General features: G+C 35.8%; 2 protein-coding genes across 3 annotated transcripts; both read right to left on the bottom strand.

Moving 5' to 3' along the window:
* LOC112741617 (protein REGULATOR OF FATTY ACID COMPOSITION 3, chloroplastic) lies at nt 1-3,132 on the bottom strand. Its single transcript, XM_025790636.3, has 5 exons — nt 2,774-3,132; nt 1,995-2,049; nt 1,835-1,891; nt 1,468-1,545; nt 1-661 (listed from the first exon to the last, which is right to left on the bottom strand). The coding sequence occupies exons 1-5, from the start codon at nt 3,014-3,016 to the stop codon at nt 189-191; spliced, it is 906 nt and encodes a 301-aa protein (XP_025646421.1). The 5' UTR covers nt 3,017-3,132; the 3' UTR covers nt 1-188.
* A 1,162-nt stretch (nt 3,133-4,294) lies between these two features.
* Nucleotides 4,295-9,665, bottom strand: LOC112741615 (uncharacterized). Of its 2 annotated transcripts, none has more exons than XM_072213796.1 (10): nt 9,313-9,665; nt 8,128-9,166; nt 7,261-7,390; nt 6,660-7,108; nt 6,366-6,446; nt 6,180-6,278; nt 5,654-5,812; nt 5,377-5,463; nt 5,180-5,251; nt 4,295-4,854 (listed from the first exon to the last, which is right to left on the bottom strand). In XM_072213796.1, exons 2-10 carry the CDS (start codon nt 8,944-8,946, stop codon nt 4,525-4,527), a joined length of 2,226 nt encoding a protein of 741 aa, XP_072069897.1. In that variant the 5' UTR covers nt 8,947-9,166; nt 9,313-9,665; the 3' UTR covers nt 4,295-4,524. The 2 variants fall into 2 exon arrangements, with proteins under 2 accessions (XP_072069897.1, XP_025646420.1); XM_025790635.2 differs by having other exon boundaries at nt 8,128-9,032.
* Between the last annotated feature and the right edge of the window lie 6,378 nt (nt 9,666-16,043).

Here is a 16,043-nt window from a genome sequence, read left to right as displayed (position 1 = left end):
TTAAACCAAGGAAAATAGATAAATATAAAACAATGAGACAACTATTAATAGTGGGCAACTCCAATCCTATAAAACAATTAAACAAAGTCCTAGTTACTTGGATCTATATATGCTTAATTAGAGCTACAAAGTATAGAATTGCTCTGCATTTTTTCCTATGTAACAAAATAAAGGTAACATACTAACATCTACCTAGCTACGTTCCCAGCCCTCAATTTTCTATCTGGCTGAATCATATTTGCTGATGTATCATTTCTATGATCTCTACCATCATCATCATCATAATCATCATCATCATCCACAATGATAATTTCGCCATCATCATCATCTTCACCATCCCAATCATCATCGAAATCCTCATCATATTCTGTTTCATATCCTTCATCATCATAATCATCATCTGCACCGGCGCGCAGAGTATGGAACTCGGGAGGAGGAGGACAATCTTCAGTGATCGCCTCGTCCCTCTTGATCACAAGATGCCTAATAACTCTTTCATCTTGGTCCAACATTGTCTTGAACTCGTTGATATATTTCGCGTCCAACTCAAAGTTCATCAAAATGTAGTGTGCATTTTTAGCTTTCTTTATTTTGTAAGCCAGCCTTCTCATACCCCAATCACTAAATCTCCACACTGTGCCTTTCTTTTCCCTCAAAAAGTCTGCAAATGTTTGCGAACATGTCCAGAAAACAATCACAATGAAAGAAAAAAGAAAAGAAAAGAATCCTTAATAAAACAATTTCACACTATCATCCAATTTCAATTGCTGACATGTTCCATAACTCCATTTCTATATAACAATCCATCATAACATGCAATAAGTCCTATTATTTCTATTGGATGGTAGTCTTCGAAGAAAATATACTTTTGCTAATCACTGTTAGCAACCATAAACTTTAAACTCAGCTAAATATAGCAGAAAACTTTTCCGAATTCTTACAAGAACCACTGTTACATCTAGCATCTTTGGAAGAATCCAATTAACAATTTACTTGTTTATGAATTCACACAGATTACATTTTACTACCCTCAGTTCCTTGGAGCATATAGAACTCCCAATATTCCCCAAAAGCGGATAAAGTATATTTAGTGGTTTTTTTTCCCTTTCTTTTTCCTTCTCATAACAATGTCTTCCTACTGAATAAATACGAACAAAGAAATCAAAACCTAGCATGTCTACCAAGGATTACGATTTGTTAAGTAACTTGGGTTTCAGCAAAATACGGTTAAAAACCATATCTATAGAGTTAATTAGACGGATCAATTACATAAAAACCTAGCCAAATCGGAGATCTTTTTGCGGCAGTCACAGACCAGCTGCTTCGGTCTAGCCACAGTTCAGCCATTTTTCAAATAGCTAGAGTAGGAAATGACCCCCTCAAACGGAAAACTATTGAAGTAATTCTACAGGCATTCAGGGAACATGAATGGCTAAAAATATACACACATGTAAAGGAAAATATTACCTTGAATTTTCTCGTTGACAGCTGCAACTTGTTCGTTGTGCTTTTCATGAATCAAGTAAACAATCTCATAATGGCGCACTGCACAGACAAAGAAGCAAGGCATTGTAAGGTAGAACATTTTACTTTCTCCATGAGAACTAGACAAACATTGGCAAAAAGCTCTTTCATTTTCCCACTTACTCGTGTAAAACAGATAATTTAGCAACCAGCTGTGTTCAATTACTTCGATAGATACAAATACATATGAAATTTTGACTATCTTTATAGAACAGGAAATTGATCAACCAAAAGAAATTCCATTTTCTTTGCCTTTAACTAAAAAGGACTTATAATTCTACCTAATAGAAAGGTAAACAAATCAACATACTTTGATCAACACTCGTATCGCTATCCAGCTCAAGCATAAGCGCTTCAAAAAGTTGTCCTGGAAAAAAAAATAAATGAAAAAAGGAAAAACAAATCATCTGAGAACAGTAATCCATAAGACAGAATAGAACCGAATGAATAGCAGAAACACAACCACTCACTTTCTTCAGCATCTTCGAACTCCGGCAGAACCTTGCCATCTTCCTGGATTGATTTCTGAAAATAGATAAAAACACAACATCCATACCAATGAGAAATTCCATCTCACAAAGAACAAATACCAACTCTAAAAAACTAAACAGAATAATATATACAAAACATGGAAATGATGCAACATAATCCTTCCTGAATCTCCGTATATAGATTCTAAACAAGTAACAACTGAACCGAATAATATAGGCAAAGCAGGGAAAGGATGCAACATATTCCTTCCGAGTCTCCCCAAAAGCTTGTCATGCTACACACCTAAACAATACTCCCAGAATTCTCCACCAAAAAGCAAGGTCATAGTTGGAAGAAACTAAATAGTATATAGTATAACTGTATAATTAATGATTCATCCAAGAGTCAATCCTCAATAATCATATCATACAATCTAGCAAGTTCTAAAGTTGGCAAAATTTCTTGCTCTCCAGCAATTCTTCCTATAAAAGAGAGTAGGAAAAGTAATCCATTTCCTTACCTTCTATCATGATTGAAATTCTTCCTTTTGAACAAAACAGAAAACAGATAAGAATTTTGCTTTTACAATAGAAAGAAATGACTTTCAAACACTAGAAGTGCACAGTAATAATAGAACCAAAGCAATTTATACCGCTACAAGCTTAAGGTGAACAAATATCCAAAAGAGTATCTTGTTCTGAACACAAGAAAATCCACAGAAAAACGAGAAAGAAGAAAAACAATTAAACAAACAGTTGGTGTGCGTAAAAAAGCTCACTTTTTTAAGGAGTACTGCTTCTGGGAAGAAGCCAGTGGACTCGCTGGGGTTGGAAACAAAGCTATGGCTGTCGTCTTTATTCTCTTTCTTGTGGGCACTCACAACCAGTGATGTAGATTTTCTTCTGGGCTTGGTTCGAATTGAAAATGGTAGAAAAGAAGAAGAAAAGGAAGGGTACCCATTTGCGGAGATGAAGAAATGGTGATTGGTGTTGTGAATGAGTGTAAGGGTGTTGTGAATCATGAGTGTGGGTTTTGGGAGAAGTGTTAGAACAAGATAAGAGGAACAAGAAGCTGCAGTTGCAGTTGTAGTTGTTCAAGTTTCTAAACAAAGAGTATGTTTTATTTACTGAAAAAATGATTTTATCGAATATATTAGTTACCTATTTTTTTTTTTTTAAATAGTAAAATAAAAATTTAAAAACTTACGTGAAAATATTTGTTGTTGTCTACACGAGAAACTAAAGTTTTTTATAATTCAATATTGCATTAAAAAATTTTAAAGGTTAAACTACATTTAAAATAATTTCACATATGATTATAGATTTTTAAGAGAGTAAATTCTTAAAATAAACAATGAGATGGTAAGATATTCACAAACCCATCCATAGGAACATGACAAATGTGAGCATGAGATGGCAAATTTTTTTTTGACAGAGAGATGGCAAATTGTTGACCGAGTCATTTTAATTTTATAACCATGTTAACTCACTTTGATGCTAACATTTTATATTAACAAAAGTAAAAATCATTTGCTATTTTTGAAAACTTGTTTTTCATTTCAACCACAAAATCATTTTTTACTATATTGCGAGATTTATTTTACATATACTTTGATCTATTTTACATATTTAAAAAAGTATTTCAAACCTACTTAATAGTATATCTCATTATTTATTTAAAGGTTCTTATTTTGGTAATCTCTTTATTAATGTCCTAAATTAGTTTCTAACTATATCTGTTTCGAATAAATTAGTCATTTAAAAAATTAATTTGATTTAGCAAAGTGATCAATTCACTTATCCATTTAAATAAATGTTGAAAAAAACAAGTGTTGAAAACTCGAATCCCACTTTATACAACCCATTAGCCAATGGCGTATCCTTATAGTATTTAAAATGTGACAAATTAATCTTTAATTTTCTAAATTTTCTAAATTTTGCCATAAACCATTTTTAAAATTGTCAAAAACTAATTTGCCAACAAAAATTGTTAAATAGTAGAGACCAATTTGAAGTATTACTCTTTTTTATTGCTCCTTTTAATTGAATGAGGTAAACTTTTACAATAAGATCGAGTTAGTTCATATTTAGACAAAGCCAAACGAAGATCTTTAAAAGAAGTTTGCCAAATAAAATCTAGGTTCATAGTCATAGTCTTATAGAAGCTCTTTAGAACTCAAATGACTGCTTTGAAAGAAATCATCCGAGTATGTGACATTTTCATCTAATTGCTTACAAGGCTCGTTGTTAATGGCTTGATCCCTGCTCTCAAATTTTTCATACTGAATTCCAAAATCAAGGGACGGAAAGCTTACTTTACTAGTATACCAAAAAATTATTTAGTCAAATAAAAATAGCTTGGAGATATGACACTATACAATGGGATCCAACTCTATTTGGGGGGCTTCATTAACAGATTATAACTACTCAGAAAACTTACATGCTTTTTCTTTATATAAGACTTCACATGTGCTCACTGTGATACAGCCATAATGATGAGGAAAAAAAACATGACCTTGTTAATTAGTTATCACCATTGCTTTTTCCCCTTTTTCTTTCTCTTGCTACTGCTGCCGCTTGCACCGGCACTACCATTGCCCTGGTTTTTCGTCCCGTTTCCAGGTTTGGAAGAGGGACTCTCCGCTGCAGCAGTGCCGTTGAAATTGTCGAATACACCAGCCTGTACGGCATTCTGCAACCACTCAAAGAATTCTTCCTCGGTCATGGTTTCTTCCATGTTAGGTGGCACTCGCGCACCTCTTTGACCTGAACTTGTTCCTTTGCCGGAATTGTGCTTGGTCATTAAACTAGTGTTGACGTGAAAACTTGGCTTGTGAGTATTTGCTGGACATCTCATACCCTGCAATTAAAGCGTCCAGGGTTAAAGCCTTATGGATCTTTAATCTCAGTAACCAAAACAAGGATCAAGGTGCAAGCTATGAACGGGGAGCAACCAAATATTAATGGTATTACGGAGATGACATATCACTATTTTACATACAATTCAACGCTAATCACATAAATCTTGTAATAATATGTTGTCCTAGATCAGTACACATATCAGAACAGTTCAATGCTGCAATATTTGCACAATCAGAGGCTTTTTCTTTGAAACCACCATTGGTATCTTATGTGAATAAATCCTTTCTACAAGCAAGTCCTAATAAAAAAAGGAACTTGATTACCTGACAGATATACCATTCAGTGGCATTATATATCCTGCTATCAGCACATACATATGCAGCAGGGGTATCAACCTAAAGATAAAACAATTCAAATTGTTAAGAAAAACAATGTTTCTTATGGTAAGTAATGCTCACAAAATGTGGAATTCAAATACAAGTTATAAGGTATCTCCACAGTCAGGAAAATGAATCTATACCTTCTGCAATAAGCCGAAAAGAAATGGTTGGGAAGATTGTTCCACCCATCCATCACCATCCTTTGCTTGATGGAAGTCTTGGCAATCCTTAAAAAAAAGAAAAAAGAAAACCCATAGGAAAATGTTAGTGCCATGCTAGGTAGAAGAATACTGTCTCAATAGTCAATAGGGAAAGCACGCCGACAGAATGTTGGCAATCTCTTGCAAAGATGTAAAGACTGCCAATTTATTTATTCTATGTAGGGTTTAAGGATTAAAGAAAAGATAGAGGAAACACCTGGCACCATCTAGCTCGAGACTTTTGTTTCTTAGTGTGTATCCAAACATGAAAGCCACCACATCTTTTGCAGGCTATCCGCCTCGAATCACCAAATGGGTCCTCACCATTTGCATCTGATCGTGCCAATCCTGAAGCAAAGAATCCGTGCCTACCATTCTGGAACATCAGTTGAAACCACAGCTAATGTTAGACAAGAGAATAATAACAATAATAATAAAAGACTATTGTCTATTAGGTTCAATAAATGGTCTGCAACATCAGAGTGTGTGCATGTGCACGCACACACTGCATATTTTGTTTTATCTGTAAGCCATAACAATAGAAACAAGATTATAAAAAAATTTATAACAATTGGCTGTTAAATGGGGCAATAAAATATAAACAAAATAGTTGCGGTTCTTATTCCCCCCAATACTCGTGAACTTTGATCCTGACCATGATGTCTTAAGAGTGATAAGAATAAGATAGAATTTCTCTGTAGTTTCCTCAGTACTCAAATATCTGTAAAAGGCATAAATCATACCTTTTGAGAATCATTATGAAATCTGCGAAATACACTCAAAAGCTCTTCTCTCCTTAACTCGTCATCGTATGCTTTTCGCTTCAAGGAATCCATAAGAATCTGAAAAATCATTATATACATAGAGCATCTTAGGGTTGGATTTTTCTTTTATGATTTGCAGGGTGAGCAAAAGCATAAAAAGTTTACCTCGTATGCATTCTGAAGTTTCTTGAAAGCTTCTGCAGCCTTTTCATTACCCATATTTTTGTCGGGATGAACCAACATTGCCTGATAACCAGTGAAAACAGGCTATTAGAAATAGCGAGAATTATCAAGTAACAATTAGTGATATTGAAGGAAATTTGACTTGCATAAGCAACTAAATATCCAACCAAACTCCAATAGCACAAAAGCTTAGACTCATTCAAAAAATATAAAAGAAAAGAAAAAAAAGAAGATTAAAAAAACAAATTTATAGATAGTTGTGATGAGAATGACAACCTTCTTCCTATATTCCCGTTTCAGTACTGAAACATCTATATTTTGATACCGCGTGAAACCCAATGCTGAATAGTGATCAGAGCAGTTCAACAATCGGACAACTTCATCTTCAGACGTCAAATCAGAATCCACTCCACTAGTTGAAGGGTCTCCTGCATTACGATCAGTAAATGGTCCAGGCCCATTTTCAGAGGAGGAAGGCTGTGTTGTCTCATCATTAGAGAAACCTGATTGAGCATGCATGCCAGCTCTTTGTTCAAAAGGATTGGACCTACTCTGTTGTTCGATGTTTTTCTTGAGGAAGTATATCAACACATCACTCGAGATAAAAGCTAAATTAAAAGCCAATAGCAAACGAAGCCACCCAACGTACAACCAAGCACAATAGACAGAATACGAGGTCATGATAAATAGTGCCAGACGTTCATGACTTAACATAAATGCCAATCCTGAATTTCAAATAGAGTCAAAGGCTTAGCAAGTTTGGCAAGAATTATATCAACATTTTCAATGCATATCTATTCTTTTGTAATATGATCCCTTGTAGAGGATAAGATAGATAGAAGACGTTCAAAGCAACAGACACAGGAAAAATAATCACCTCCGAGGATGACGAAAAATGTCGTGGTCCAAAAGCTACCATAAAACCACAAGAACACAACCCCAATGATTGCAACTACCAAAACTGCGAGGGTGAGCCCAACAAAAAATCCAATTAAGGCAGCTAGACCCTGATCAATAACAAATCCAGTCAGCTAGAATAAGGGGGAAACAAATATAAAACCTAATTTAAGAATGGGAGAGAATTAACATCGAATAAATACACAAAGCATCGAATGATAAAGGATTGTGAGGAGGTACATATAGTCACTGCTAAATTAAGTGTAACATTTAGGGAGGGTTCAAATTTTGAAAGTCAAATAATTTCCAAGACAATTGCAGTTCACAATAATTCAACCTATGTAAAAACAAAACCATCTTCTGGAAATGGTTTTCAGCTCACGTGAACATTTATTCATTGAGTAGAACAATACCATTCGGATTTTTCGTTTTCTTCTTTCTTTCTATTTTAATTTATTTCTTGCTGGATAATCACTTGCATATCTGAACAAAAAATTGCAATAAGAAGAAGTATATATTGGAAGTTGGAAACAGCATCCAATATGTGCAAGATTAACATAGTAAAATAAAATTAGTCAGGAATATAATTATAAAGCTATAGATGCAAGATAATGTAACAGTTTCCAAATCATACCTCTGATTAACCACCAGTGAACACTAGAATGCTGATGTTACATTGTCATAAGGGTAAAAACAGAAATTTATAACGGTTCAACAATATGACTAAGAAGATAAGATTGACTTGGTCGTATAATCAATTAATCATAACAGTTTCAATTGCAAAGATTTTCTCACTAGACAAACTGTAATTAAATAAGAAGAAATGACAATTGTGACTGGGCCTTACCAGGACAACAAGAAACTTGAGCATCCCTATCATACTAATCACAGAGAATACGCTGCACCATATAACAGAGAAGAAGGACGTTGTCCCCATACGTACAAATGAATCGAAACCCCTTATCGCACAATCCAGCCAAAACACCGATAACAGAAGCATTATGTTCCCAAGATGCATGAGCCATTTTAACAAAACAGGATACGCCTTCTTAATTTTCATTCTGAGATTATCACAGGTTTTAAGAGTGACATTTGCAAAGGATAAAAACAGTGGCTTCTGCCGGGTTAGCCATCCAGTAACTGCTGTAAAAATGGATAACACCGACAACCTTATACGCCTAATGATCACACGATCAGCAAGCTCAGAATTTTCCACCAAACTTTTCACTTTCAAACCATCAAGTAAACAGCTCAATCTACTCTTCATACTCTGTTGACCTAGATCACTCCCCGGCAAGGTCCCATTTTCCTCCTGTATTGGCACATCATGATTCAATCTTCCCCCACCTGAATCATTCCCTGAAGACATAGATTCCTCCATATCATGCTTTACGAATTCCTCTTGCTTCTCTTTCCTCAAAGACTTCTCATAATTTTGCTCACTGCTAATGTCATCACAAGCAGAAGCAACCTCACTTCCACTCTGCGAAAAATGGCTCGGGCTGTCGCCATTTGCTAATTCTTCCCCAGGATAAACCTTCACCTGAGTCCCTCCTTTGGCATGACCTTTCATACCTTCCCCAGGATAAACCTTTGGAAGAACACCCCCAGAAACCCCCTTTTTGTTTGCCAATCCATTCTTCTGCTGATTACCCTTCCGAGCCATTAAGCTATATTAAAACCTTGAGGAATCACCCAAAAGCTAGGGCTCAAGTTAAGCCATTTCAAACTCCATGTGCAGTCCTAAAACACCTGATTAGTTATGCAAAAATGAATGGTTACGCCCGAAATTAACGCATAGAGCCTATACCGCAAGAAAAATCGAAAATTCGATAGCTCATGCGATCAAAACCCTAAAAAGTCCCAAATTCAGCAAAAACCCAGTTCTTGATTTCATCAATTAGCAAGGACCACATAAAAAAATCCAAAGAAAAGAAAAAAATCAAAAGAAGCGTGAAAAAATAGTGAAGTATATATCGAATAACAGGAATAGAAATAGGGAAAGAGCTTGAGATCATAGAAAAGAACGAACCTTGAAGCGCGCTGCAAGACGATGATGAGACAGCAGAAGGAACAAAAAAGGGAAAAAAGAGGGGCAAGCAAGGGAGAGAAAGAGGGGAATTCGGAGCATAGAGAAACCCTAATTGGGGATGTAGAAATGAAGAAGGAAGGGGGAAAAAGAGTGTGTCTGAGACAGTGTGTGTGTGTAGGTGCGTCTGAGATAAAGAAAGAGAGGAAGAGAATATTAGGCGTTGGTGTTGGTGTTTGTGTTTAGCAGAGAGAGAGAGAGAGAGAAGGAGGCAGTAACGAAGTTGCGTTGTTGCGTTTCGAGCAAAATTGGATCCTGTCGTTCTACCCATTCTTTTATTGTAAGAGGTTTTTCCCTTTCTTTTTTTTTTCCCTCTTATTTTTAAGAAAAAATATTTACCCAGGAGCTCATTTTCAGCTCTCATCCACTCACAAAGTCACAATCTCACATGTCACATGTCAAATCTTTAATTAAAATTTAATAATTATATTATTTATACATCAAAATTAACTACCAAAATCTAGAATCAAAATAGCATAAGATTGTCATATGGCAGCAAGAACACAGATCTAATTCAAAGGTGGAAATTAATTTATTACAATCTAAATTAGAGGAATTTCGTTTAGTAGGAATTCATAGAGGCGACATCATTTCAGAAATAGAGGACAAACTTGAAAAAGCATTGCAAAATGAGAAATCTTATTGGAAAAATAAGTTTAGAGTCAAATTGCTCAAATTCGGTGATCAGAATACAGCTTTCTTCCATCAGAAATTTGGAAATCGAACCCAAAGGAATAAAATTTGGCGACTAACTGACAGTGATAGTGAAGTGGCTACTTCAAATGCTGGTATTGCTTCTATGGCTGAATCTTATTTCAAAGACACTCCTCCACTTGTCATGAGAACTCTGAACCTCTGTTTACTGATTTTTAACCTAAGATTACATCTCACATGAACCATAGGCTTTAAAGACCAGTGACTATGGAAGAAGTGAAATGTGCAACATTTTGCATTCATCCTCAAAGTGCTCCAGGAGATGATGGTATGACAGCAAAATTTTTTCAAAGCTTCTGGAACATACTTGGTGGTGATGTGTTTCGAGCAGTTAAGAGCTTCTTTTCAAGGGACAAAATTTTAAAGGATTTTAACCACACTCAGATCTGTCTTATTTCCAAGATTTCTGATGCTAAAGATATGACTCAAGTAAGACCAATAAGCTTATCCTCAGTCTTTTACAAGATTATCTCTAAAGTACTTGTACATAGACTTTAGGGTATGATGAATAGACAAATTAGTCCTACGCAGAGTGATTTTATGAAAGGCAAATTAATCTCTGATAATATCATAATTGCTCACGAGTGTATGCATTACTTGAAGAACAAAAAAAGGGGACTCGAAAATGAAATGGCGCTAAAATTAGATATGAGTAAGGCATATGATAGGATGGAATGGCACTTTCTTTGGTTTATATTGGAGAAGTTTGATTTTGACTCCCGGTGGATCATGTAGATTCGAGAATTAGTGACAACTGTTTCTTATTCTGTCATTGTGGAAGGACAACCCTATGGTTTCTTCAAACCAAATAGAGGTATTCGACAAAGAGATCCTATATCTCTCTATCTTTTTCTTTTCTGTGCAGAAGGTCTCTCCTTCTTGCTACTCAAAGTAGAACAAAACATACTAGTTCAGGGTCTTCAGATACATAAGCGATGTCCCAAGGTCAACCACCTCCTCTTTGCTGATGATTCCGTCTTATTCTGTAAGGCTAATCCTGAAGCATGTTCAAACATCCTGCATTTATTGAATTCTTATGAAAGCATTAGTGGCCAGAGGGTAAATCTTAATAAATATGCTATATTCTTTAGCCACAACACTCCCTCCATTACTCGTACACTACTGGCTAACTCTATGAATATTAATCATATTGGGGTTCAGGATAGATAGCTCGGTTTGCCTTCTACAATCTCTAAATCGAAAAATGATTCTTTTAGTATGATCAAAGAGAAGGTTCGGAAAAGTATCCTAAGGTGGAAGCGCAATCTTCTATCGTCAGGTGGTAGACAGGTATTGCTTAAGGCAGTGGGAGAAGCTATTCCTATTTATACATTGTCTTGCTTCAAGTTGTCTCATGGTTTTAATTTCGGAAATTCACTCTCTACTTTCTCAGTTCTGGTGGGGACAAAAAGGTTCTGAAAGGCGGATGGCTTGGATTAGCTGGGACACTATGACTCGCCCACGAAGAGAAGGAGGTCTTGGATTTAAAGATCTCAGAATTCAAAATCTGGAGCTTTTAGGCAAACAGTTTTGGTGACTCGTAACACAGCCTACTTCCCTATTATCCAAAATCTTAAGAGGTAAATACTTTAGCAATGGTAATGCTATAACGGCAGAAATTGAAATCTTACCTTCTTGAGGATGGAGGAGCATACTGAAAGGTCGAAATATTGTTGAAAAAGGTCTTAACTGGGCTGTGGGTACTGGAGAGAATATTCGAACCTTTGAAGATGTTTGGCTGCCTCCTCTATATCCTTTAATGATTTCTGACATGCCAAACAGATAGGCTATTTCTGAGTTGGTTCTAAGAGTTAAAGATCTAATTACTAAAGATAGGAATTGGAATCAGAATCTCATTCAAGAATTATTTTCCCAAGATGTTGCAGATATGATTTTGTCAGTTAAAATTCAACAGAGTAGGGACAAATTGCAATTAAATTTGAACAAATTCAAGTAATATGATACAGTTTCAGATTACAGAATTGGCTATTTATTTTACCATCCGCCTTTGGAGCTTTGCCCTAATTATATGCAGCAGAAAAAGCCAGTGGATTGATTTATGGAAGTTGAACTTGGAAGTTGAACTTGCCTCACAAAATTAAGCTATTTATCTGGAAAGCTCTCCATGGCCAGTTTCCGGTGCTTGCTCAAATTTATCACCGCATCCCATCTATATCGCCAATATGCCCCTACTGTCATAAAGCAACAGAAACAGTAACTCATTGTTTGATCAATTGCTCTAGAATTAAAGAAGTATGGTTTGAGAATTATCTTCGTGACTGTCTTCCCCCCAGAGTCCTAACGACTTTTGGACATGGTGGACTGCATCAACAGAGATGCTTAACCCGTTGAAGAATACTGACCGTAATCTTCAATTGCTTGCCATCATTTATTGGAACTGCTGGAAAGCTCGCAACCAGTTAATTTTTTAAGGTTCTACTTCAATGCCGTCTGTCATTCTAGCAAGCTCTGTCAAGTTACTCCATGAAATCCAAAGAACTCCCAGTTTAGATGTCATCTCCATGAAGCAAACTTTTAGTTTCATTCAATTTGATTTATAATTCTTTCTTCTTTAAGATTTTTCTTCGTTTTTCGACCATGCACCGTTGGATGAATACCTTCATTGTATTGTTTTGGAAAATCCCCACCTTTTCTTATGCTATCTTGCTTTTAGACATCTTTGTATTTCATTTTTCAATAATTAATGAAATATAACCTATTATCTTTGGGAAAAAAAATTAACTACCAAAATAAACAATTGTTATATATTTATGTATAAATATATATAGTTTAATTTATTTTTAATAATAACTAATTTTAATATATACTTAATAATATTATATTATTTTTACACCAAATAGTTTTGATATTTATATGAAAATACGATGGTTATTAATTATTTCTAATTAATAAATAAAAGAAAATGTCTATTATTTGTTAAGAATATATTAGTATTAAAATAATATTTATAAAGGATATATATCACATAATTGAAAAGTTAAAATTTATTATATTTGGTAGCGCCTTACCTAAAAATGTATTCATATAAAATTGATAGTTAAGATATATTTATTATTGTTATTATTAAGTATTTTGTTATCAAATGTTTAAGAATTTTTCATTTTTGTGTGAGTGGAGATTTGAATATAAAGAAAAAAAATAAAAGGATTCTTCCGTTAACAAATAACAATAGGGAAAACACCGAAAAAATTGGGACGTTTTCTGTATTTTTTATTTTTATTACATTTAATATATTAAAAATAGAATTTAATTTTTATATATTATTGATGTAAAAATTTTTTTTACACATAATTAATTATATATTTTTAAATTAATAAAATAATTAATTTTTAAATTTATTATTTAAAAATTATTTAGATACTTAAACTTTGATTGATGACTATATAAAATTCATTACACTATTCGTCATAAAATCAAATTCTTAAATTATTAAAAAAAATACCATTTAGATACATGTTAGTTAAAAATAAATAAATACAACTTTCAACCAAATATACTATCAATTTTGTAATGGAAGAGCATTGTGTCACGATCTTGGACACACTCCAATGCTACCGTGCCGACACTCGAACTTACTCAACCTCTTGAACTAAGACCAAGTCAGCCTAACCTTCAATACTTAGCAAGAAGCCAAGAATACAAGAGAATATAAGAGAAAGGAAGCTTTGGTGGAAAAACACTTTATTGCTCAAGTGTTTGTTACAAATGATTCACACACACAAACTCTAACTCTCACCCCCTATTTATAGCCATCCACCTCCTCAATGGATGGTTAGGATTAAATCTAATCAACGGTCCAGATTAATCATCTAGAGCCTTCTTTACAAATATCTATCCTACCACAACTTGCTAAATGTTTCTAGATTATTCCATTTCACTCTTTATACTTCTATATACATCTACACTCTTCTAGAATACTCTATGACCTTTCAGAGTCTTCTAGAACCTTCTAGGGTATTCCAGGACCTTCTAGGACATTCTAGAACGTTCCGGAACCATCTAGAGCATTCTCAAACACTCCAGAAAACTATACAAACACTGTTAAATTTAACCTTCTAAAATTTACCGTGACATTCTCCCCCACCTAATGCGCAAATGTCCTCGTCACGTTCTGTTCATGATAGCGCCCTAGGTGTTCTTGGAATTGCCATAGATTTTCACGAGTTTTCCAACTAGTTTCGGTTATCGGGAGCCCTTTCCACTTGATCAAGTATTGGATACTTGGTGGTACCCCTCTTCATCGCACGATGCGATTAGCTAAGATCTCTTCGATTTCTTTATCAAAGGATCTAATCACCACGGGCGGAGCACGACTCGAGTCACCTCTACTTGGTTCGTCTTGGTCTCCATGATATGGTTTAAGCATACTCACATGGAAGACCGGGTGGATCTTCATAGAGGGAGGGAGTTGTACTTTGTAAGCAACCTCCCCAACACGTCCAATGATCTCAAATGGCCATTCGTATTTGCGGATTAAACCCTTATGAACTTTGCGAAAGGCTTTAAATTGTTGTGGAAGAAGTTTGATCATTACCTTGTCTCCCACTTGATAGCTTGCATGCCTCCTCTTCTTATTTGCCCATTTCTTCATCCTCTTAGCAGATTTGTCGAGGTAAGAACGAGTGACATCTGCTTGTTCTTCCCATGACTTAATCATATGATAAGCTCCAGGGCTCTTCCATGAGTAAGAGGAAGAAAGAGAGTGAGGTGTAAGCGGCTGTTGTCCAGTCACAATCTCGAATGGGCTCTTTCCTGTAGACTCACTCCTTTGCAGATTGTATGAGAACTGAGCAATGTCTAGGAGTTTTGTCCAATCCTTCTGATTAGCGCTTACAAAATGCCTCAAGTAAGGCATTCACTCTCTCAGTCTTCCCATCGGTTTGAGGATGGAAGCTTGTTGAGAAATGAAGCTCCGACCCAAGGAGTTTGAACAGCTCTGTCCATAGTCGTCCTGTGAAGCGTGGATCTCGATCACTAATGATGCTCTTAAGCAATCCCCAGTACTTCACCACATTCTTGAAGAATAGTCGTGCTGCTTCCTCTGCAGTGCAGTCAGTAGGGGCAGGTATAAAGGTAGCATACTTCAAAAATTGATCCACTACCACGAGAATAGATCCAAACCCCTCAGACTTCGGTAAGGCAGAGATGAAATCTAGAGAGACACTTTCCCACGGTCGTTCTGATGGAGGTAGAGGTTCCAACAACCCACTTTAACACAAGACAAGTCTTCACATAGCTCTCCACTTCATCTCTCATTTGAGGCCAATAATAAGAAGATTCAATGAGTGTCAAGGTCCTTCGCTAACCTTGGTGACCAGCCACTTGGTGTCGTGACATTCCCTCACTAATTTTCTTCTTAGATTTTCCCATTTAGGGACTTATAGTCTTCTCCCTTTAATGTAGAGAAGGTCGTTTTCTAACCAAAATCTTTTGGTCTTACCTTCTCTAGCCAACTCTACCAACTTCTTGGCTAATGGATCGTGATGCAACCCTTCCTTGATGGTATGCACAATATCTCCTTTAACAATAGAAATGGCCGCCAACTCAGCCTTGCGACTCAGCGCATCTACTACCACATTAGTCTTGCCTGACTTGTATTCAAATTCGAAATCAAACTCAGCCAAGAAATCTTGCCACCTAGCTTGTTTAGGGTTTAACTTCTTCTGAGTTTGGAAGTAGCTTGTAGCTACATTGTCTGTCTTGACGATGAAGTGTGAACAAAGCAAGTAGTGATGGCAAGTTCTCAGACAATGCACTACCGCGGTCATCTCCTTCTCTTGGACGGTGTATCGCCTCTCTGTATCTGTTCCGAGGGTTACCTGAAACTGGAGGTTGATCTCGGATGAGATCTTCTGTGCTGGTCGGAGCTGTTATGTCCGACTTGTTGGACTGGCTGCACTGCTGATCCTTGGTCACCGGATGGTGGGGGGTACCTGCAA

This window comes from Arachis hypogaea, chromosome 14 (assembly GCF_003086295.3).
Source record: "Arachis hypogaea cultivar Tifrunner chromosome 14, arahy.Tifrunner.gnm2.J5K5, whole genome shotgun sequence".
Lineage (NCBI taxonomy): Eukaryota > Viridiplantae > Streptophyta > Magnoliopsida > Fabales > Fabaceae > Arachis > Arachis hypogaea.
This window is presented reverse-complemented; position numbering and strand designations above follow the sequence as displayed.